Genomic DNA, 17268 nt, shown 5'->3' on the forward strand with positions numbered 1-17268 from the left:
TTTTACAGAACCTTTAATTAGGGGTTCCGTACAATTTTTTTATTGATATTTTTTTTAAAAAATAAGGAGTTGCATTAGAAACTCATGCTTATAGCTCAGCCAAGCAAGACAGAAATGTTTCCAGGAGCTTCCCTGAGCTGCAGCAGAGTCTGCCAGTGACAAGAAGGCTTCAGAGAGGAATGGGACTTGTACACACCTTCAGCAGAAACTGTACATGCAAACAAACTGGACAGCTAACAATACCACAAACACAAGGGTAAAGTGTACAAGCATGTAGGGAACCAGAATCACATTTTAGTATAAACGTGACGCTGCATCTTTAAATGAAGCCCCGCCCCACTACTGCTTTTTTGTATATGATCTGTATCCGGTATATGATGGTCCTTTGCTTGGCAGTAATAATAAAATCATAAACTGATATTTGAATGGCTTCTTCTGTACGTTTTATTAGTTTTTTGTATTTATTTTTTTCAATTCATTTTACACTCTGAATAGAAGGCTTTTTTTTTTCCAAACAAACAAACTTAGCTTTTTACAAAAATAATAATATATGAAAGTAAAAAGTTGGCAAATAAATAATAATAATAATAATAATAATAATAATAATAATAATAATAATAACAACAAAAACACAAAGTTAAAACCAATGCACATGCAACGGCTGTAGAAACATATTTCATTGACACCAACGGCACGCCGCCTGATTTAGCAAACTACTTCCTGTGTTGCGTAACAGTAGTTTGCCCAAATGTTTTTCATCAAGCCAAAAATTAAATTATGTAACTATATAATACAATTTAACAACACAATTATGCCTTTTTTAAAGTCAATGTCAGCAGCAGTAGACAAATAGTGGCAACTTCAGCAGTACTGGCAAAACAGTAGTAAATAATTTCTCCCAAATCCACGGGTCTTTGGCCGTCCAGTGGGAGCAGCGTCTCTTTTATTGAGTCTTTCCTCATTGGTTATTGTCCTGAAGAGCATGTCCCTTTATTTAGGGTTACCAGCAGGAGTAAGAGAAGAGGGGGTACTGGCTCCAGTCAGCCACGTTGCCATGGTGATACCCGTGGTGCATGCTCTGTGCGCTGTACTCTGAGTGGAGGTGGTGGGCGGGGTAACCCGAGGACCCATACTGGCTATGGGGTGGTCCATTCCACTGCCCGAGCCCCTGCTCAGCGGTGTAGGGATTGTAGAGGTGGCTGATGACTCCAGGTTTGGTGGCTGGTGGCGCCATGGCCACGTTGAGCACTCCTGCGTAGTCCTGGGGGGCGTGGTGCGCCAAAGGCAGCGAGGGAGGGCAGGAGGATGACAGGGGTTCCAGGGGAGCAGGCTTGGCATCTTGGTCTGGCACTGTAGCCACATCCAAGGGCTGGGATTCGAAGCTGGGCTGGCCACTGCTTTGAGAGCCGCTGGAAGGAGGGGAGAGAGGGGAGGGAGACTTACTGAAATCGTGGAATCTGTCGAGAGATATTACAGTTGTTTAAGAAGTGGCTGTTTATATTTAAATCCAGTAGAACAGCACCATTGGACAGCAACTTAGAACTACAGCATCTTTTTTTTGTTTATGATTGTCAAATTATAAGTAATGGTCTCTCCTAGACTTTGTATGGTTAGCAATACTTATTTATAATAATAATAATACTGTATAAAATTGATTCAAATTTAATAAACATTTAACAATGCTGATATGCACATATACATATTATTTTATTATTTATTTCTTAGCAGGTGATATTGATGTACTGAACTAGGTGAGATGGTGCTTTCCTAGTGGGTGGTATGCTAACCTGTAAGGCTGGTAGGAGGCAGGGCCTGGCACCAGCTGCTCTGTGTTGTAGATCTCCCTTGTCTCTGTGCTGAGAGGGGACTCTGTGCGGATGTTGTGAGAGTGGTCCTGCCCAGCCCCCCATGGGGAATAGCTCTCTTCTTTCACTGGGCAGCCCTCCTTGGTCTTGGGCTCTCCTACTTCATCATCCTCATAGCCCTCATAGTAAGGCCTCCTGAACTCTGCTGTACACAAATAGAAGAACTGTTAGGACTGGTTCTTGGAATACTATTAATACTAATTCAATTGTACAATTAGGAATTAATAAAGCATATGAAATTGCATGTCGAAGTATACCTGGGTGGAGCTGTTCTGCCTCTTCATCATCTTTGTTTAGCTGCTTCTTTTCAGGGCATACCTGAGTTCTAAGTGTACGTTGTCTGTTGAAAAAAAAAACATTAATCAGGGATGGAAATGAGATTCCTATTACACTGCAGAGTAACCCATTCCAGAGTTTATTACAAGCTTGATTAGCCCCAGTGTAGAGGTAAGCTCAGGTGTGTCTTATTAAATTCGTAGTAAAACCAGGAATAGATCAAGTTGCTGTATGCATCGGGCGTCTTACTCCTATCCCTGATTTAAGATCCAGAGAAACCCATTACCTCTTCATGTTGGTTCCTTGCTCCCTGAATCCTTTAGCGAAAGGGTTATTGTCAATCTTGAGTTTGGTTATCTGAAAGGAAAAACATCAGTTATTAGCAACATGTCATTAGATTTTAATTTCAAACTAGAATTATTTTAAAGATAAACTTGCTGTAATGAAAATGCATTATTGTGGTCACTGTGTGTACATCCAGTATTTCCGCGGCTCTTACCTTTCCGTTCTGGTAGGCTGTGACAGCAGTGAAAGTCGTCTCGGAGAAACTGAAGGTCTGGAAGACACTCCAGCGGACACTGAAGAGATCATCGGCTTGCACAATGTGAAAACGAGGCTGGTAGCAATGCATGGAGTGCAGAATAATCTAAATGGAAAGAGCACATGAACTATCATTATTCATATTATTGATGTGCAGTTTTTAATCCGGGTTATATATGATGTGATGCATGAGTTTTTCATTTCCCATTGAGGTGTGGAGTTCTTACGTGTCCGTGCTGGTCCAGGGTGTTGTTGGTCAGTTTGAGTTTCAGGAAGGACACGGGCTGCTTCATCCAGTGGCTGCCGGGGGCCGGGGAGTCTGGGTGGAGGTACGTCCTGCAGGGGGGCTGAGGCTCTGCTTTACCGGCCACCTCCCACTTATGCTTGTTCCACTGTGGAGAGAAACAGAGAAACCTTTGGTCAGGAAGATGTTGTGGGTGTTACACTGAAAAGTTGTTCAGCTGATCAAATCCATCTCTTATTTTTAATTGAAACACAGATGAGGGTCCAAGTTGAAAGCTTTGAGATGGAGCATGGTAGGTGGTCAGAGAGACTGCCCTCCATGGAGTTTAAACACAACAAATGATAAGACTCTGATATATTTCGGATGGCAGCTGGGTGATTGCTGGTTTATCTGGTCTTTGCTTCAGTAGGTGGCAGCGGATCTGCGTTGTGCTGGGATCCAAGGCGCTTGAATGATTTCACATAAGTGTGGTGTGTAGGAAAAGGTCTTACCTTGTATCTGAATCCATCTACAGGAACCAGGTCCACCAGCATGATGTACTTGGCATAAGGCAGCAGCCCAGAGAGGTTTATTTTACAATGTGGAAACATCCGCCTGGAAGATGAACAATAAGAAGTAGTTTAATTCACACATCAATTGTAGATGGTTGGTTTTTCGTCATGCAGACTGAAAGGACAGTCGCTGAATAAAGGGACGGCTGGAAGCTCTTACCTGCCGGGTTTGGTGATGATCATCTCGGTTCCAATTTCATGGAAGGATTTCCAGAGGTCGGAGTCCTCCAGGGTCATCCTGACACTGCTCTGGAGGAACGAGTCTGAGCCAGAGGCTGCTGTGGAAGGGGGAGGGATGCCGAAGTTTGTTTTTATATCTGGAGTCGCGGGGAGGGGGGAGGAAAAGGGAGACAATTTATTTTATTTGAAGTTGAAATAATCGAGCTTTGCAGCTTTGATTAGTACCCTTCTGGCTTGTTAATGGTAAACCCATTTTAAGATTAAAATGCATCATAACACAATGTAACAAATAATATCAGGTGGCGTTTCTTTAGCATCTCACTCTAGTAGTAACTTGTAATGACCAACGAATAAAATCTGTGAATTTGATTGCTGTAGTCGTTGTTAGAAATAAACAGCAGCTATTTTGCGTTTGCATCGCTAAGTTAAAAATCTCACTACGATATATAATTTACCAAAGACTTTACAATGGCTGATAAGTATCCAATATAAAAAGATGTCATCTTCACATTTTCCTTGCACCACACAAGTGAGATCTCAAATGCACAACATGCAGACTGGGATTAGAGCGAAGTGGATGTTTTTTTTTTAAGTATCTGATACTTCCTTTAAAGAAAGGTTTTAATACTCACCACGTGAAGGCTGCATTATGCAAGGCAAGGGCCAAGAGATTTGAATTCAGATTTTAAAACAATCCAGTGTGGTTCATAAAGTTCAAATGAAGCAAAGTAGTGTTTTCAAGTCTTTGTAGGTATTTCCGTTTGGTTGCTCCTGTAATGTCTAATGAGAAGGCTGGAGGTTTAGTGGATAATCCAGGCTGCCCTGAGGAATGGCGAGGGAGTGAGGGTTCTGAGTTCTACGGTCAGGTGCCCCTCTTTTTAAGAGAGTCCTGCAGTGGGCGGGGCCAAGGGACCCATTCTGTTCCTTTGAAGTGACACAATAAGAGGTGAATCCCCTGCCCTGATTGGTGGAGAAAGAAATCAAAGAAACTTAACAGAGTATTGATACAGTCCCCACAGGAAGCACCATGGAGGAAATGCATTTTTATTAACTGCTAACAGACTTTAAAACAAATACTGATAGGAGGTCCCTCTTGAGAAAGGAACAGCCTTTCCGTGCTAAAATCCCTGTAAATATCCAGATAATCCCTTTAAGTAGAGAAAAAAGTGGCATACAAGTAAACAAGACATTTCTTTTTTCATTTTCGTATAGGCATAAGACATGCCTAGTGAGATGGAGCATGATGGAGCATGTAAACACGTGTTACCCTAAATGTATAAGCAATTATTGGTGTTATATTTCCACACTAATTATTATTTGTATATCACACATACAAAAGTACATATACCATAGTAATAATTTTTAATCCTGTAAAATATTTCCCCCATTAATGGTTAGTAATAGTATTCTTAAATCAACAGCCCTGTGAAATCCTGTAAAATACATGTTATTGTATCCAAACAGCTTTTATTCCAATTCTGATGCTAAATACAAAACTGAGCAGGCTCATAACTATGTGAGCATTACAAATTGCTGATTGTACTACATAATATATCTAGTTGGAATTTTTCTGTAAAGCCATTCAAATATAGATGGATGTGGATACATGGCATGTGTAGTCCAGTATGAGTGGTAGACATTTTATCTATCATTCTTAATCTTATTTTCAATTGTTTTAAATTATTATTATTATTATTATTATTATTATTATTATTATTATTATTATTATTATTATTATTATTATTATTATTATTATTAGTAGTAGTAGTAGTATTATTTTGAAATGTTTCACTACTTCTTGATACTTCATGCTTCTGCTCTGTTTTAACTGACATGGAAAGTGCTTTGAGATACTGTGGTTTGAAAGGCACTATATAAATACAATACATTGCAATTCAATTGAAATGGATAGTTCTGACCAGTCCTAATACATGATGCTGCTGCATGCAGTGCTATACTGTGGGGGCTTGGTTCCCTGAATGATCCTGGGGTTGTGTATTGGGGTGTCTAGACATGAGAATGGCGTGTTTGTAATCTCATTAGACCAGCTTCCCCCCCAAAAGGTCTGTACTTGAAATATTCATGGTCCCCTGGATGGGCTCGTTTGAGCCGGGACAAGGAGAGGGTACTTCACACTTATTTAGCACTAGAGGGCCAAGTCCAGTCTCAAAGGCAGGGCCCTGGGCTTGAATTTCACATGAGACAAGTCCAGCAGCCTCTCCAGCCATCCTCATCCCTGGCAGCCTTTTGAAAAGCAGCAGGGCTCCTCATCCTGTGCTGCTCAAATCCACACGCAGGCCCACTTTGAAACCTGCCCCCCAGCTCAGCCCCCGTTTATCAAGGGCCTCTCCTCCTCCTCCATGCACATGCAAAGCACCGCAGTAACGGTAGATACACACATTTGCTGTATTCAGTTAGGCTTTTGTTTGTTCAGCTATGCAGGATTTTTTCTGCAATTGTAAATGCATTTAGTTACCTGTCTGTATTATCAAATTATGAAATTTAGTTTTTGCATGTGTTACTATTTACATGGGGTGTCCCCATAATAATTCACCCTTTATAGTTAATATTTAGTTTTTTTTAGTTTTTTTTTATTGTATCCACCTCAGTCTTCCATTATGGTTGCAATAAAATCCTTTGTTTTTTTTTATCTAAATGTGTAATACCCATTAGAGCTAGTTAATTTTTAATCGAGTGCTTGTATGTCATGGTGTCAGATTTCAGTGGTTAGGAGTCTGTTTCAGTGATAATCCTGCAGTAAATCCCCCACACTGACATCTGAGTCCACACAATAACATGGTCAGGGTAAATGAGTTACATACCCAGCTACAAAACAACATTTCAAGATTTAAACATGCACATGCAAATACACCAGGAAGAGAGGAAGACCAAAATACCAGGCGTCCGAGTGTTACATTTAGAAATTCATATTCATATGCAAATAAGTTCCTGTAAGTACAAAAAAAAAAAGAAAAGATATAGGAACCAAAACCACTTCTCCTTTAATCTTCTGTAAATATAAAAACGACGTTCCACAAATCAGACAGAAGACAGCTTTATGGTCTGTTGTGTAGAAACTGTGATCATTAAAGCATAACTTTATTTATTTAACAAGAAAAATAAACGCACATTGAGACTCTAAATCTTTATTTCAATGAGTCATGAACATAGACAGCAAACACATACATCACTAACAATACAGTTCATTCAGATTTATAATAGGGTAAGCCTGCATCTAATCAGCATATACAATATGAATTACTGAAACATTGGTGTAAGAATCAGAAGTCATACATGGTTTGAGTTGGGAGGAATTTAAAGGGTTTGTACCTTTTGGCTGAGATTTTAGGTGTGCAAAATGATTAGCTCAAAGCAGAAATAAAAATGATAATTTAAATCTGTAAAAATGACTTTTTCCTACAGTGTCGATTGGTTATAATGTATAATACAAAAAACAAGACCGAATTTCATAGTGAACAGATGCAGTCCCTTTGATTGCTTCGTTTCTGCAGTACTGGTTGGTCAGGTCCGATACACAGAGAAGTGATTTGATCGCTCGTCGCAAAAGCTGACTTTCCATTTCAGTTTTGTACCGTGTCTTTTTCTGTGAGTTCTAAGTGCTTGTGTTTTCATATTGTACAGGAAGCCTCGCCTTGGCACGGGCTCGCTGTACTGAGAGAGCTGCAGCTGTCAGGACCCTTTACATTCCATTCCATTTCCCTTTGAGGCAGTCCTTTGAGCAGCAGCTCTGGCACCCCCTAGAGTTCATATTCAATTCTACAACTGGTAGAGCAAACTGTATCAGTTGTTTCCCAATTCCATTAATCCACACAGTCAGCCATTCCATGTTTTATTACTAGGTGCAATGTCTGTGATGACTTATGAAAGAGATACTTATCTAGGGGCACCTCAAGCATTGAAAATATCAAACTAACATTCAGGTTTGACCTTACATGTTAATTGCCAAGCTACACAGTACATCATTTTGACCACCTAGTGGCACTGTCTGCGATGTTGAAAACCCAGTCCTGGAATCTGCAGTTGGAACCTTTGCCTATGGAAGAATCGCATTGGTTGATGGTCCCTCCAGTCTTTGCAATGGTAGGCAAATAACTTGTTTACCCCAATTTTATTTTTTCACACCTTATCTCTTCTAGCAGAGAAAGAAAATGACTAACCCACTAGGGAAACAGAGCCTGTTAAGAAGTCCCTCTGTCTTGTTTATGGCGATCCATGTAGGTCTTGAAAGCCAGCCCTGTCGTATTATTGACTGCTGAGCCAAAAGTGTGCAATTAAACAGAATGCATACGCACCCCATCATTCCAGCAGCCGCAGGGGATCCCCTCCATCCACCATAGGGGGTCAAGCCGAGTATCACTTTCTTTTTTTGTAACTCAGCTGCAGCTATTTTTAACAAACTGAAGCACTTAAATTACTGGATCAAACATTTTTTAAAAAAATAATTGATCGGGACAGGGTGGGCACACAGCCTTTTTGTTAGAAAAAACATAACTGTGGAACTCTCATGTGGCTGTAAAGGACCGGTTGAACTCCAGAGCAGAATGATGTTGCTTCAGTTCACAGTTCCCCCCGCCTTGGTAATCTGTACAGTACTGCAGTTATCATGTTAGTGAAGGTGAGATGGAGGTGAAAGGAGAGACTGAATACTTGACAAAGTGAACAGTAAAGAGTGTAGGACACTCCTGACGCAGGGATAGGACCGGCTCATTATGTGCTGTTTAGTGTTGCAGTTCTGTTGTTGAATTTGACAGCTGGGGATGTTGTGGGTGACCCTCTCAACTACACAATAGTGACAAAAAGTGGACCAGAAATACATGTCTTAAAGTAGAAAAAAAAAACCCAAATGAAATGGAAACAGATTAAGAAGTTTCATTAGTTTTACTGACTTCAGGATGTGTCTGCTCCTTATTCACAAATTTGCCACCGTGCTCGTCTGTGTTTGAGAGTGTTGCCTTTGGGGCAGTGGTAAATTCTTTGTGAATTTAACCCTTTGTATCTAATTCCTGTATCTGCATGGATTATTGAAGAAAACCTGGTAGACAAACGTCTCCCACTGAGAAGCTGAAGCTTTCATATTGCCGGGAATTCTTTTAACATGTTTGAAAGGTTCTCACTCTGATGGATGCTCAGAGTTCGTGTGTGCGTGACTGTTTGCACTTCTGCTCTAAGTTTCTAATTAGTCAGGTGGTGTGACATGACCTCTCATTGCAGTCTTTGCAGAACACAAAAGCAAAGAGCTTTTCATGACACATTCACTCTATCCTTTCTTAGCATCTATTGTCATTAATACTATGTTAAAATTTAAAACAGGGGGAAGGTAGCCTTTTTTCCAGCAGTAAATTCAATCGATTACTTATAAACCTAGAAGAACAGACCATTGAGGTCAGCACCTCTTTTCAAGGGAGTCCTGGAAGACCGTAGCATCGACATACATAAAAAACAAAACATAACAATTGAATTTTCTACAGCGTTACATTTTGAAGGATTTGTTCCAAAGGTCCTTAACGAGGTATAATCCCCTGTGGATGACGGACTTGACAACAGAGGACATCCTCTTAAACTACCGAAGGGAGAGAGAGAATACACACTATAAATGCTAGAGAATCCAAGGTGTTTTTTGTCTCCTGAGCAGGTCATTGCTGTGAGGGAATCTCTTCTGGTGTCGTGGTGACACTTCAGTACGTAGTGAGCTGATTCGCTCCTCATCAGTGGGCAGGGTGAGTCGGGCTGTAACAGTGCTCAGCATCTCATCATGGAAGCTTCCTAAACTGATCATCTTGCACCGTGGTCAACATTTCTTATTGATCTTTTTTCCCATGCTTATCAAACAACCAAAACAACTGGACATGATGTGTTCTATTCATAAGCAGGGCACACAGAGTCTGAATCCAAGCTAGCGTGACCATGCTTTAAAATTTGAATGACAACCTACACTGAAGGTCAGTTACTGAAGCGTTCTCGGCTAGTTTCACAGGCCCCGTTTAGCACTCGCCTAGGTCTGTGAAACCATCTGATCATGCTTCTTATCTCCTGCAGGGGATCTATATACATCTAGAGAACTGTCTGCATGTCACACTTGCATATTTAAGTTATCAAGTGTATTGCAATCTGGGGGTACATGAAGGCATGTGTCGATCTGTCTTGTTTTTACATGTGTACACAGTGAATAGCTCTAATTTTGAATTCACAGTAGTGATGGTAGGAGGGTGAATGCACTGACATGGTAGCTGTGCTCTACCAGGATCCCCACCCATTGACATTCCCATCTTATTTACACAGGGGTTAGAAAACAGCTGCTGCAGACAACTGTTCCAAAGGGCACTAATATTAACCCAACAGAAGACCTCCACACATTGCATCTCGCCCTAGAGAATAAGAGCCAACAGTGTAAATGAAGCGGAGCTCAGCGGCTTGGGGGTTGCATGCGGTGGGCAGTTGATTTAAAATACCTGGTTTAGCAGGTTAGAAGAAACTTATTTTTTTGTCAGGAAGTGGAACTGTCTGTCAGAATTTAATATCAAACATTTCAGAAATGCGTCGGTTGTATGTACCAACTTATCCTTCAGAGGAGGGCTAATGTTTGCAAGTTGTTCTGTAATACAGGAATTCACATTCTAAAATGCTGCAGTGGATTTTATATGCTACTGTATGTGGATTTGCAAGTCGAACTGGTAACTGTGATGTCAACAAACTCATCATGGAATGGCTGTTCTACCAGCATTCACATGGATTTGCCAGAAGGACAATATTCAAGTGTTGCCTCTGTCTTTGGTTTAACTTCTTAGTACTTCAAGGGCCTTTTTTTTACTTGTATCAGTAACAGGTGCCATGCAGCCAGTATTGCCGCTGCCCTGGGGTCTCTCTGCTCTGACGTCTCTAACAGCAGCAGCCTGTCCGCCAGCGGTCTGTCTGTTTCCCTGATCTCTGTATGGATCCCTTTCACCGTTCCTGCTCCGGCTCTGAGGTGTCGGTCTCAGACCATTTGCTTTAACTGCAACGTTCTTGTGCTCAATAGCAGCTAGTTAACAGCTGCCAATACACAGCCAATCAAAGATGAGACGCGTAGCCCTGGGCTCGTAAACAGGACTGGAGTGCTCAGATGAGAGATTCCACACCTTTCACTGACATTAACCATGCAGCGTGCTCCTTTTGATGCCTTAATTGGTCACAATAACTGACTAAGAGGTAGCACCCCTATTCCAGAGAGGGAAATATACTTCCATAGACACTCGCAGCACCAGCTCCAGGCTGCTATGAATTTGACTTGTTTTAAAAAAGTGACATTTCAGATCAAAGCCTATGAGGAGCCCCGTGGTTAGTCGGAATGCACCGAGCCACCTATTACATTGTTTACCTGGGTCTGGCATGACAAGCTCTATATAACAGTGACGGTTGAAGACCATTGCTATACCAATGGATGAAAAGATGAATAGATATTTAACTAGAGAAAAGGGAGACCTGCAAAGAATTGTCAGTATGCTTGCCCTAATGGGGTTTTCCATAGCAGTATTCAGAGTTAAACATCCTTTGGAAACCGAGGTCCTATTGGAAGTGACTCTGCAGCAGCAGCAGTTGTTGATGGAGCATAGTTCACCCCCTAGTCTCTAAGTCGCTTTGGATAAAAGCATCTGATAAATGACTCTTTAATAATAATAATAATAATAATAATAATATGAATGTCCTTTTAAGGGTTTATCTTCTCCTGTAGGTAAAATCGTACTGTCAAGCAAATTAATATGCAGTCAGTCCTCAATATTAGCCGTAATGGATGTTTACAAAGTTATGTCATTATAACATGTAGAATAAATAACTGGCTGTCATTGTAGAAATGGTTCCAATGGCAGGTTGAGTAGCACTGATGACTAGACACACAGGAGCCTGTTTTTAGTCTTGCCCTGTACCAGGATGTCCTTGACACAATATCCTAATTTCAATAACAATTACGTCTACCAGAGCGGAAGAAACCATTACTGCTTCTTATTCATCCAGTCTTGTTCCTGAAATGAAAGTAATAATCATGTACACCCAACTGTACAGAATAAAATTGTAATTGTATCGAGGGGTCCTGGCGACACTGTAAACCACTGGAGTGAAGCTCGAGGCATGCAAGATAATAGAGCTGAAGTCGGTTGTTTTTATCAACTACAGGAGGCACATAATGAGGCTGTAGACTCCTGTAGTTTATACAGCTGTTAATGTGATGTTTTAAATTGCTTACACAGCGCTGTGCATGGGACAGCAACAGTCAATTCTCTTCTTCAACTAAGCATGTTTTAGGGTCTGATAATGAATAGAATGGCATTTTTCAGTGAGAACCAAATGAATCTCTCTAAGACTTTTTCATAAATATTTTAGAGAGATGAGCTCTTAAATAATTTGGTTTCAGAACGTACAGCAAAAGCGCTGTTATTCTAGGGGTCTATATCATTAGCTGATTGACTGCCTATATTTCCAATACTACTCAGTGCTGAAAAGATAGTCAGTGCCTATACAATGGTAAACGATTCTCTGTAACAGTTTGTTCATGTCTCCTACTAATATGTGCTGTCTCTGCAGGTTTAATGCATGGCAAATGGCACACATACTAGTAAAACCAGCACAAGGCTAAATTGTGCAACAGAATGAAGTGTGAATTGGCTGATTAACTGCAGAGCTATTGAAGTTTAGTGCCCCAATTACAGTGTGTTACATGATGGTTTGTGTTGCATTCGTTATTCACAAGGGAAAAAAGGCTAAAGACATCAAATGTGTTATTATATCAAATCTGTGTAGCAACGTGTTTTTCAAGGTCAGATAAGGAGCATTCATTTTGTTAAATAAGTTGCTTTTATCTTTATAATTCAGGCATAACTTTCATCACTCAGTCTTTCAAGAGCGTTTCGCTGAGAAACGAGACTTACTGTTGCAAAGTTTGTTTGATTTTACTGTTTCTGTTTATTACTTTATTTGTAAAGCAGCTTGGAACACATGTTGTACTGTATTATATAACACATAATAATAATAGTAGAACATGTGAAATGTATCCCTTTTATTTGTTTGTTCAAACGCTTTTACGTCTATAAGGTTTTTTCTGTTTAGCACAAAATACTATGTTTCAAATAGTGTAGTGTAATACATGAATGAGATGCGTTACAACCTCTGCAGTACTCCATCAATTCCTGGTTTCTAAAGCTTATACAATTGAATGCCTACTGCATTGCAAACAGGCAATGGCAAGTCTGCCATCCTCAGCTGATAGCATTCCAGGGGATTTAGTCTATGCAGGTTGCCTGGGAACTGGGGCTGAATAAGCTGCATGCAAACCTGAGTCGATCCTGTGCTCCCAGGTCCAGGCTTTCTAATATTACAGTGCTGAGGAATGCTTCCTGCAGGCATTATTTGCATGTCCCTTGTTGTTTGCTGTCATGCTTTGTTCATGTATTTAACAGATTTGCATGATGCATCATTCCAGGTGCTTTAACATTACACTGTATAAGGTTGATTATGCAATCTAATTTATATCCAGTAATAAAGAATAATATTGAAAAGTAAACTGCAGCCTTCACTGATTGCATGGTAAAGGCTATTTAATGCACATTGCAGCTGCTGTAATTCGTATCGCTCGTCAGCAGCTGGCACCAGAAGAAGTGATGTGCATTGCATAGATCTTCAATGCACTTGTTATTGATGGATTTTGTTTACAACCTAGGCTGATTTTATATCTGCAGAACGAAAGGTTTTAAAAAGAGCTTGAAAAGCACAAATGTTGCCAACATGTTTGACTAATTTGACCATTTCTGTAATTGGACCTGTTTTTAGATAATCCACATCCAGGTAAAATAATCACACAGTTTTAAAATAAAGCTTCCAAAATGTTTTTATTTTCTTCAATATTTCAAACACACACTTGCATATAAAAAGCTTTCAGCAGCATAGATACAAGCTGTCAGTTTACATAGAGACAAAAGAAAAACAATCTTTTTGTTTTTCCTTTTGTCAGAGTTGTTTAAATCAAAAAGCCCTTCAAAACAGTAGTTTTAAAAAGTAGATAATTTTACAAAATAAAAAAGTAGTAAAACAGAAGACTTAACTACTAACGTACCAGACCATGCAGAAGCAGAGAATAAGGTTCCCAGTGTGATATGTGGAACGGTTAGGGTATGTTCTTCATACAGTGTGCACATCAGAAACCTTGTAAGACCTACAGCGAGGGAGTTGGAGCCTAAGTTTAAATTAAAGTGTGTTTCTGCCTGAAGTTATAGGATCACACTGCCCTGTTTGATAAGTAAACCCAAGCGTGTTGCTTTAAAGATACTGCGCTCTATTCAATTGATGTAAACAGCAGTGGCCGATCTAAATACAGGACATTTTCCAGCGTTTTGCATATATTTCCTGACGGAAATACACCCAAGAGACTTCCATCATGCACTGTTTTATTTTAATTTTTTTTTAATAACCTTTGGTACACAAAGAGCCCTATTTTAATCTAAACCGTGGCAGTACTTAAATTCACCACTGTTTAGATCAATTGAACAGAGCTGTCTGCAGATAAAACCAGAGCAGCCCTTTCTGCTGCAAGTTCATCCATTCACTTGTATCAGCAGACTTGTCTCCATGCAGAGTGGGTCAATTGTGCTTCTAGCAGGGATTTTAGCCAGGGCATGATGACCAATATACTGAGCTGTCAGGGCTGTGTTGACAATTCAACTTTTCCCTTTTTGAAAATCAGAACATATAAAAATAGTTAAATTATTTGAGAGACAAAAATGACAAATTTCCTGTGGGGTGCTGTCTCTCACAAAAAATGTTAAAGAACTGGTCAAATTAAGAATAGTACTGCTACTTGTATGAACTGGAAAATATAATATTTAAATTGCAGATAAGATGGAAAGATACAATAATGAGAAACCAATACTGTAGTTCAGAACTGTCTTCCATTAGTTCTTAGAGACAACATTCCAAAAAGAAAAAGCTGCATTTGTTACTAAGTAATGTAAGTTTTTTTTTACATAACTGTACACCCACTTTCTTCTACATGCAAGATGATGTTGCTGGTGTCCCCTATTGAGTGTTTTTTTTTCTGTCGACCTGGTCCCTTTTTAAAATAAATATAACGATCCATTATAAGATTGAATATGTATCGGATAACCTGTTTAGGATTCAGTGGGGAATCTCAGAGATGAGACGAGAAATGACAGGTCAAGCTTTAAGCCAGGATCCTTATCCTCTCCCTAAGCCCCATTCTTCTTGAGTGGGATTTGTATGAGTAATTGTACGAATACCCTTCATCTCCGAATCACCTTGTCATTCTGGTCAAACCAGTCATAATCTGTGTGCACTTTGACTCTACCTTCTACCAAAGAAACCTGTCCTTCTCTCGTTTTCTCTGGACATATTAACATCCTTCAATGGGATACTGACCTGCACAATTAAGAGAGCCATACTTTAGATCTTAATGAGCCATATATGGCTCAAGAGCCTTCTGTTGGACAGCCCTGATATAAACCATTAGCAAAGCAATACAAACAGTCATGCTTCAAGGTATTGTGCTTGTGTACAATGCGGTTACATTAACTTCACTTCTATTACCTGCACACAAACAGATGGAATTGACTGATTTCCAAAATGCCTTGGTCTCAAAAACTTAAAAAGGTTTCTACACTGTGACACACTTTTTCTCCTCTTTTCATTGAAATTATTTTGGCACTGAGATTAAATCTTTTACATGTTATTTTACACACTGTCATTTTTTGTTTGGTTCAGTTTCCAATACAAATTCTGTTAACTCAGTTGCTGTCATGCTACACCTTAATGCAACAGGCAATTTCCACAACCTTTACAATGACAATGGCATGGCCTGACATGAACTACATTTTTGGTTTGCAGCTAAATCAGTCAGATTCCTCCGTTCAGAGAATAACAGCACCCCCTGGTGGTCAAAAGTGGCAACGGTTAGTCCAAGACAGTAAAAACACTAAACCCAGTTTAATGCTCAATTCATAATGCGTTTTCAAAAGCAGCTCAGCAAAATACAAAACTTTTTTTTTTTTCTTTTAAACACAAAAATACATACATTACATACAGGTATAGTTAATTAAGAGTTTGTCTCTTTTTTTCCCCAGACATCTCATTCATTATTTACAAAGGATTATTTTTAAAAAGAATGCTGCATTGCCAGTATTCCATAAAAATACTGCAAAGATCTGTATTTATATAGAAAAAAAATCTGTATAAAACATTCCTCCATCTTTTTTACTCACAAAAAGATGTTAACTAGCTATTCTTCACTGCTTCAATGGATTGATACAAGAGGACACTTCAGTAATATCCACTTCCTACTTTCATCAGTGCTTGGATGTTCCAGGGCCATGTGTTTGCTATGAAGTCAAAACCAAAACAAAACCTTTCAATACTTTCAAGTGGATTTTTTTGGCACTTAATAGTATACAATATTATCAACATAGGACACAACAAGGTTCCAGATGTTGCTGGAACTCAGGTAGCTCATTGGTTAGAGCTCGGGCTGCAGTGCAGGAGGATGGGAGTTCAACGCGGGCCCTCTCAGGACTCAGAGTTAGTCTGCAATTCATTCTAGCCAATTGTAATTGCAGGTTTAAGCTTTTTTTTTTGCTAGACCTTTCAAAACAAAGGTAAAATGGACACGTAGGACTATCAAATAGCACGGTAGCTTCCTACACGATTCCTGTAATAAACCCATGGTCACTGTCTTTACAGTCTGTGCAATACAAAAGCATGGCCTCAAAAATTCACAAATGTGAGCTTTACATGGGAGAGCTTGTGTGCTGCTGTTACACAGGGCAGATCAACTTGTTAGCCACTGTGACCGAGACACTGTGAAGATGGTAGAACCGGAGGGCTGCAGTGATCAATGAAATCAACAGGACCACATGACAATGATGGCTGGAAAAATAAAAAGCCACAGCCGGGCTTGAAGATTTAACACAGAAGCTGAAGCTGTTTAGCTGGTGTTGAGTCATTCCAGGGTCATCATGATGGGCAGAGGGGTGGTTTACTGCTGGTTTCTGCAGACAAGTTTGTTTGTTACAGGCTTTATTTTAAATTCCATTTTTTGCAGACGATCAGCATTGTCTTTCCTCCGTGGCAGAGCCAGGTTGCACGGCGTGCTTGGCAGGTGCCAGGCTCCAGCACAGGCTCAGATGTCCATGTAGTCGTCCTCCTCATCGGTGTCACTCTCCAGGGAGGACTCCTGGCTCGAGGTCTCCTGCACCTCCAATGCTGGCTGACACAGAGTCTCCTTCTTTACATTGGCTGCTGACTGAGATGACAGGATGGCACTCTAAACAGACAGACAGACGAATTACAGCTTATTTTATTTGAAGCCTCATTGGAATGAGTACTTGTGTTTGAATTTAAGGGCTCATTGACAGCACTGGAGAGTTGAGAATAGTCCTCTCTCTATCCACAAAGCAGCGATGTCGCTAGCCTCAGCAATGTCACTTCCCCACATTGCCCAGAGAGCATGCTTCAAGGCACTACCATGATGGTATTCAATTCTAGAGCACTTGAAGGCAATGTGCAATGGACAGATAAAGGAATGACCTGGTTAAAGAAACAATAAGGTATCTTGGCA

The 17268-nt window shown here is 40.1% G+C and overlaps 2 protein-coding genes across 8 annotated transcripts in view; both read right to left on the reverse strand.

The window, feature by feature from the left end:
• Window positions 1-701: 701 nt before the first annotated feature.
• On the reverse strand, window positions 702-3806 carry LOC131739321 (T-box-containing protein TBX6L-like; the record flags this gene model as incomplete). Its single annotated transcript, XM_059032680.1, has 8 exons — window positions 702-1457; window positions 1788-2007; window positions 2123-2205; window positions 2428-2498; window positions 2641-2787; window positions 2909-3073; window positions 3417-3519; window positions 3637-3806. Coding segments are annotated over 8 exons (1416 nt in total), but the record flags the coding sequence as incomplete, so codon positions are not given.
• Window positions 3807-13515: 9709 nt separating this feature from the next.
• LOC117426587 (calcineurin-binding protein cabin-1-like) overlaps window positions 13516-17268 on the reverse strand; it is a 71256-nt gene continuing 67503 nt past the window's right edge. For all 7 annotated transcript variants that reach the window (XM_059033158.1, XM_059033157.1, XM_059033156.1 and 4 more), the window contains one exon: window positions 13516-16974. In XM_059033158.1, coding sequence (XP_058889141.1) covers window positions 16831-16974 — 144 coding nt within the window. In that variant the 3' untranslated portion in view covers window positions 13516-16830. The remainder of the gene's footprint in view (window positions 16975-17268) is intronic.

The sequence above is a fragment of the Acipenser ruthenus genome, chromosome 11, assembly GCF_902713425.1.
Source record: "Acipenser ruthenus chromosome 11, fAciRut3.2 maternal haplotype, whole genome shotgun sequence".
NCBI lineage: Eukaryota > Metazoa > Chordata > Actinopteri > Acipenseriformes > Acipenseridae > Acipenser > Acipenser ruthenus.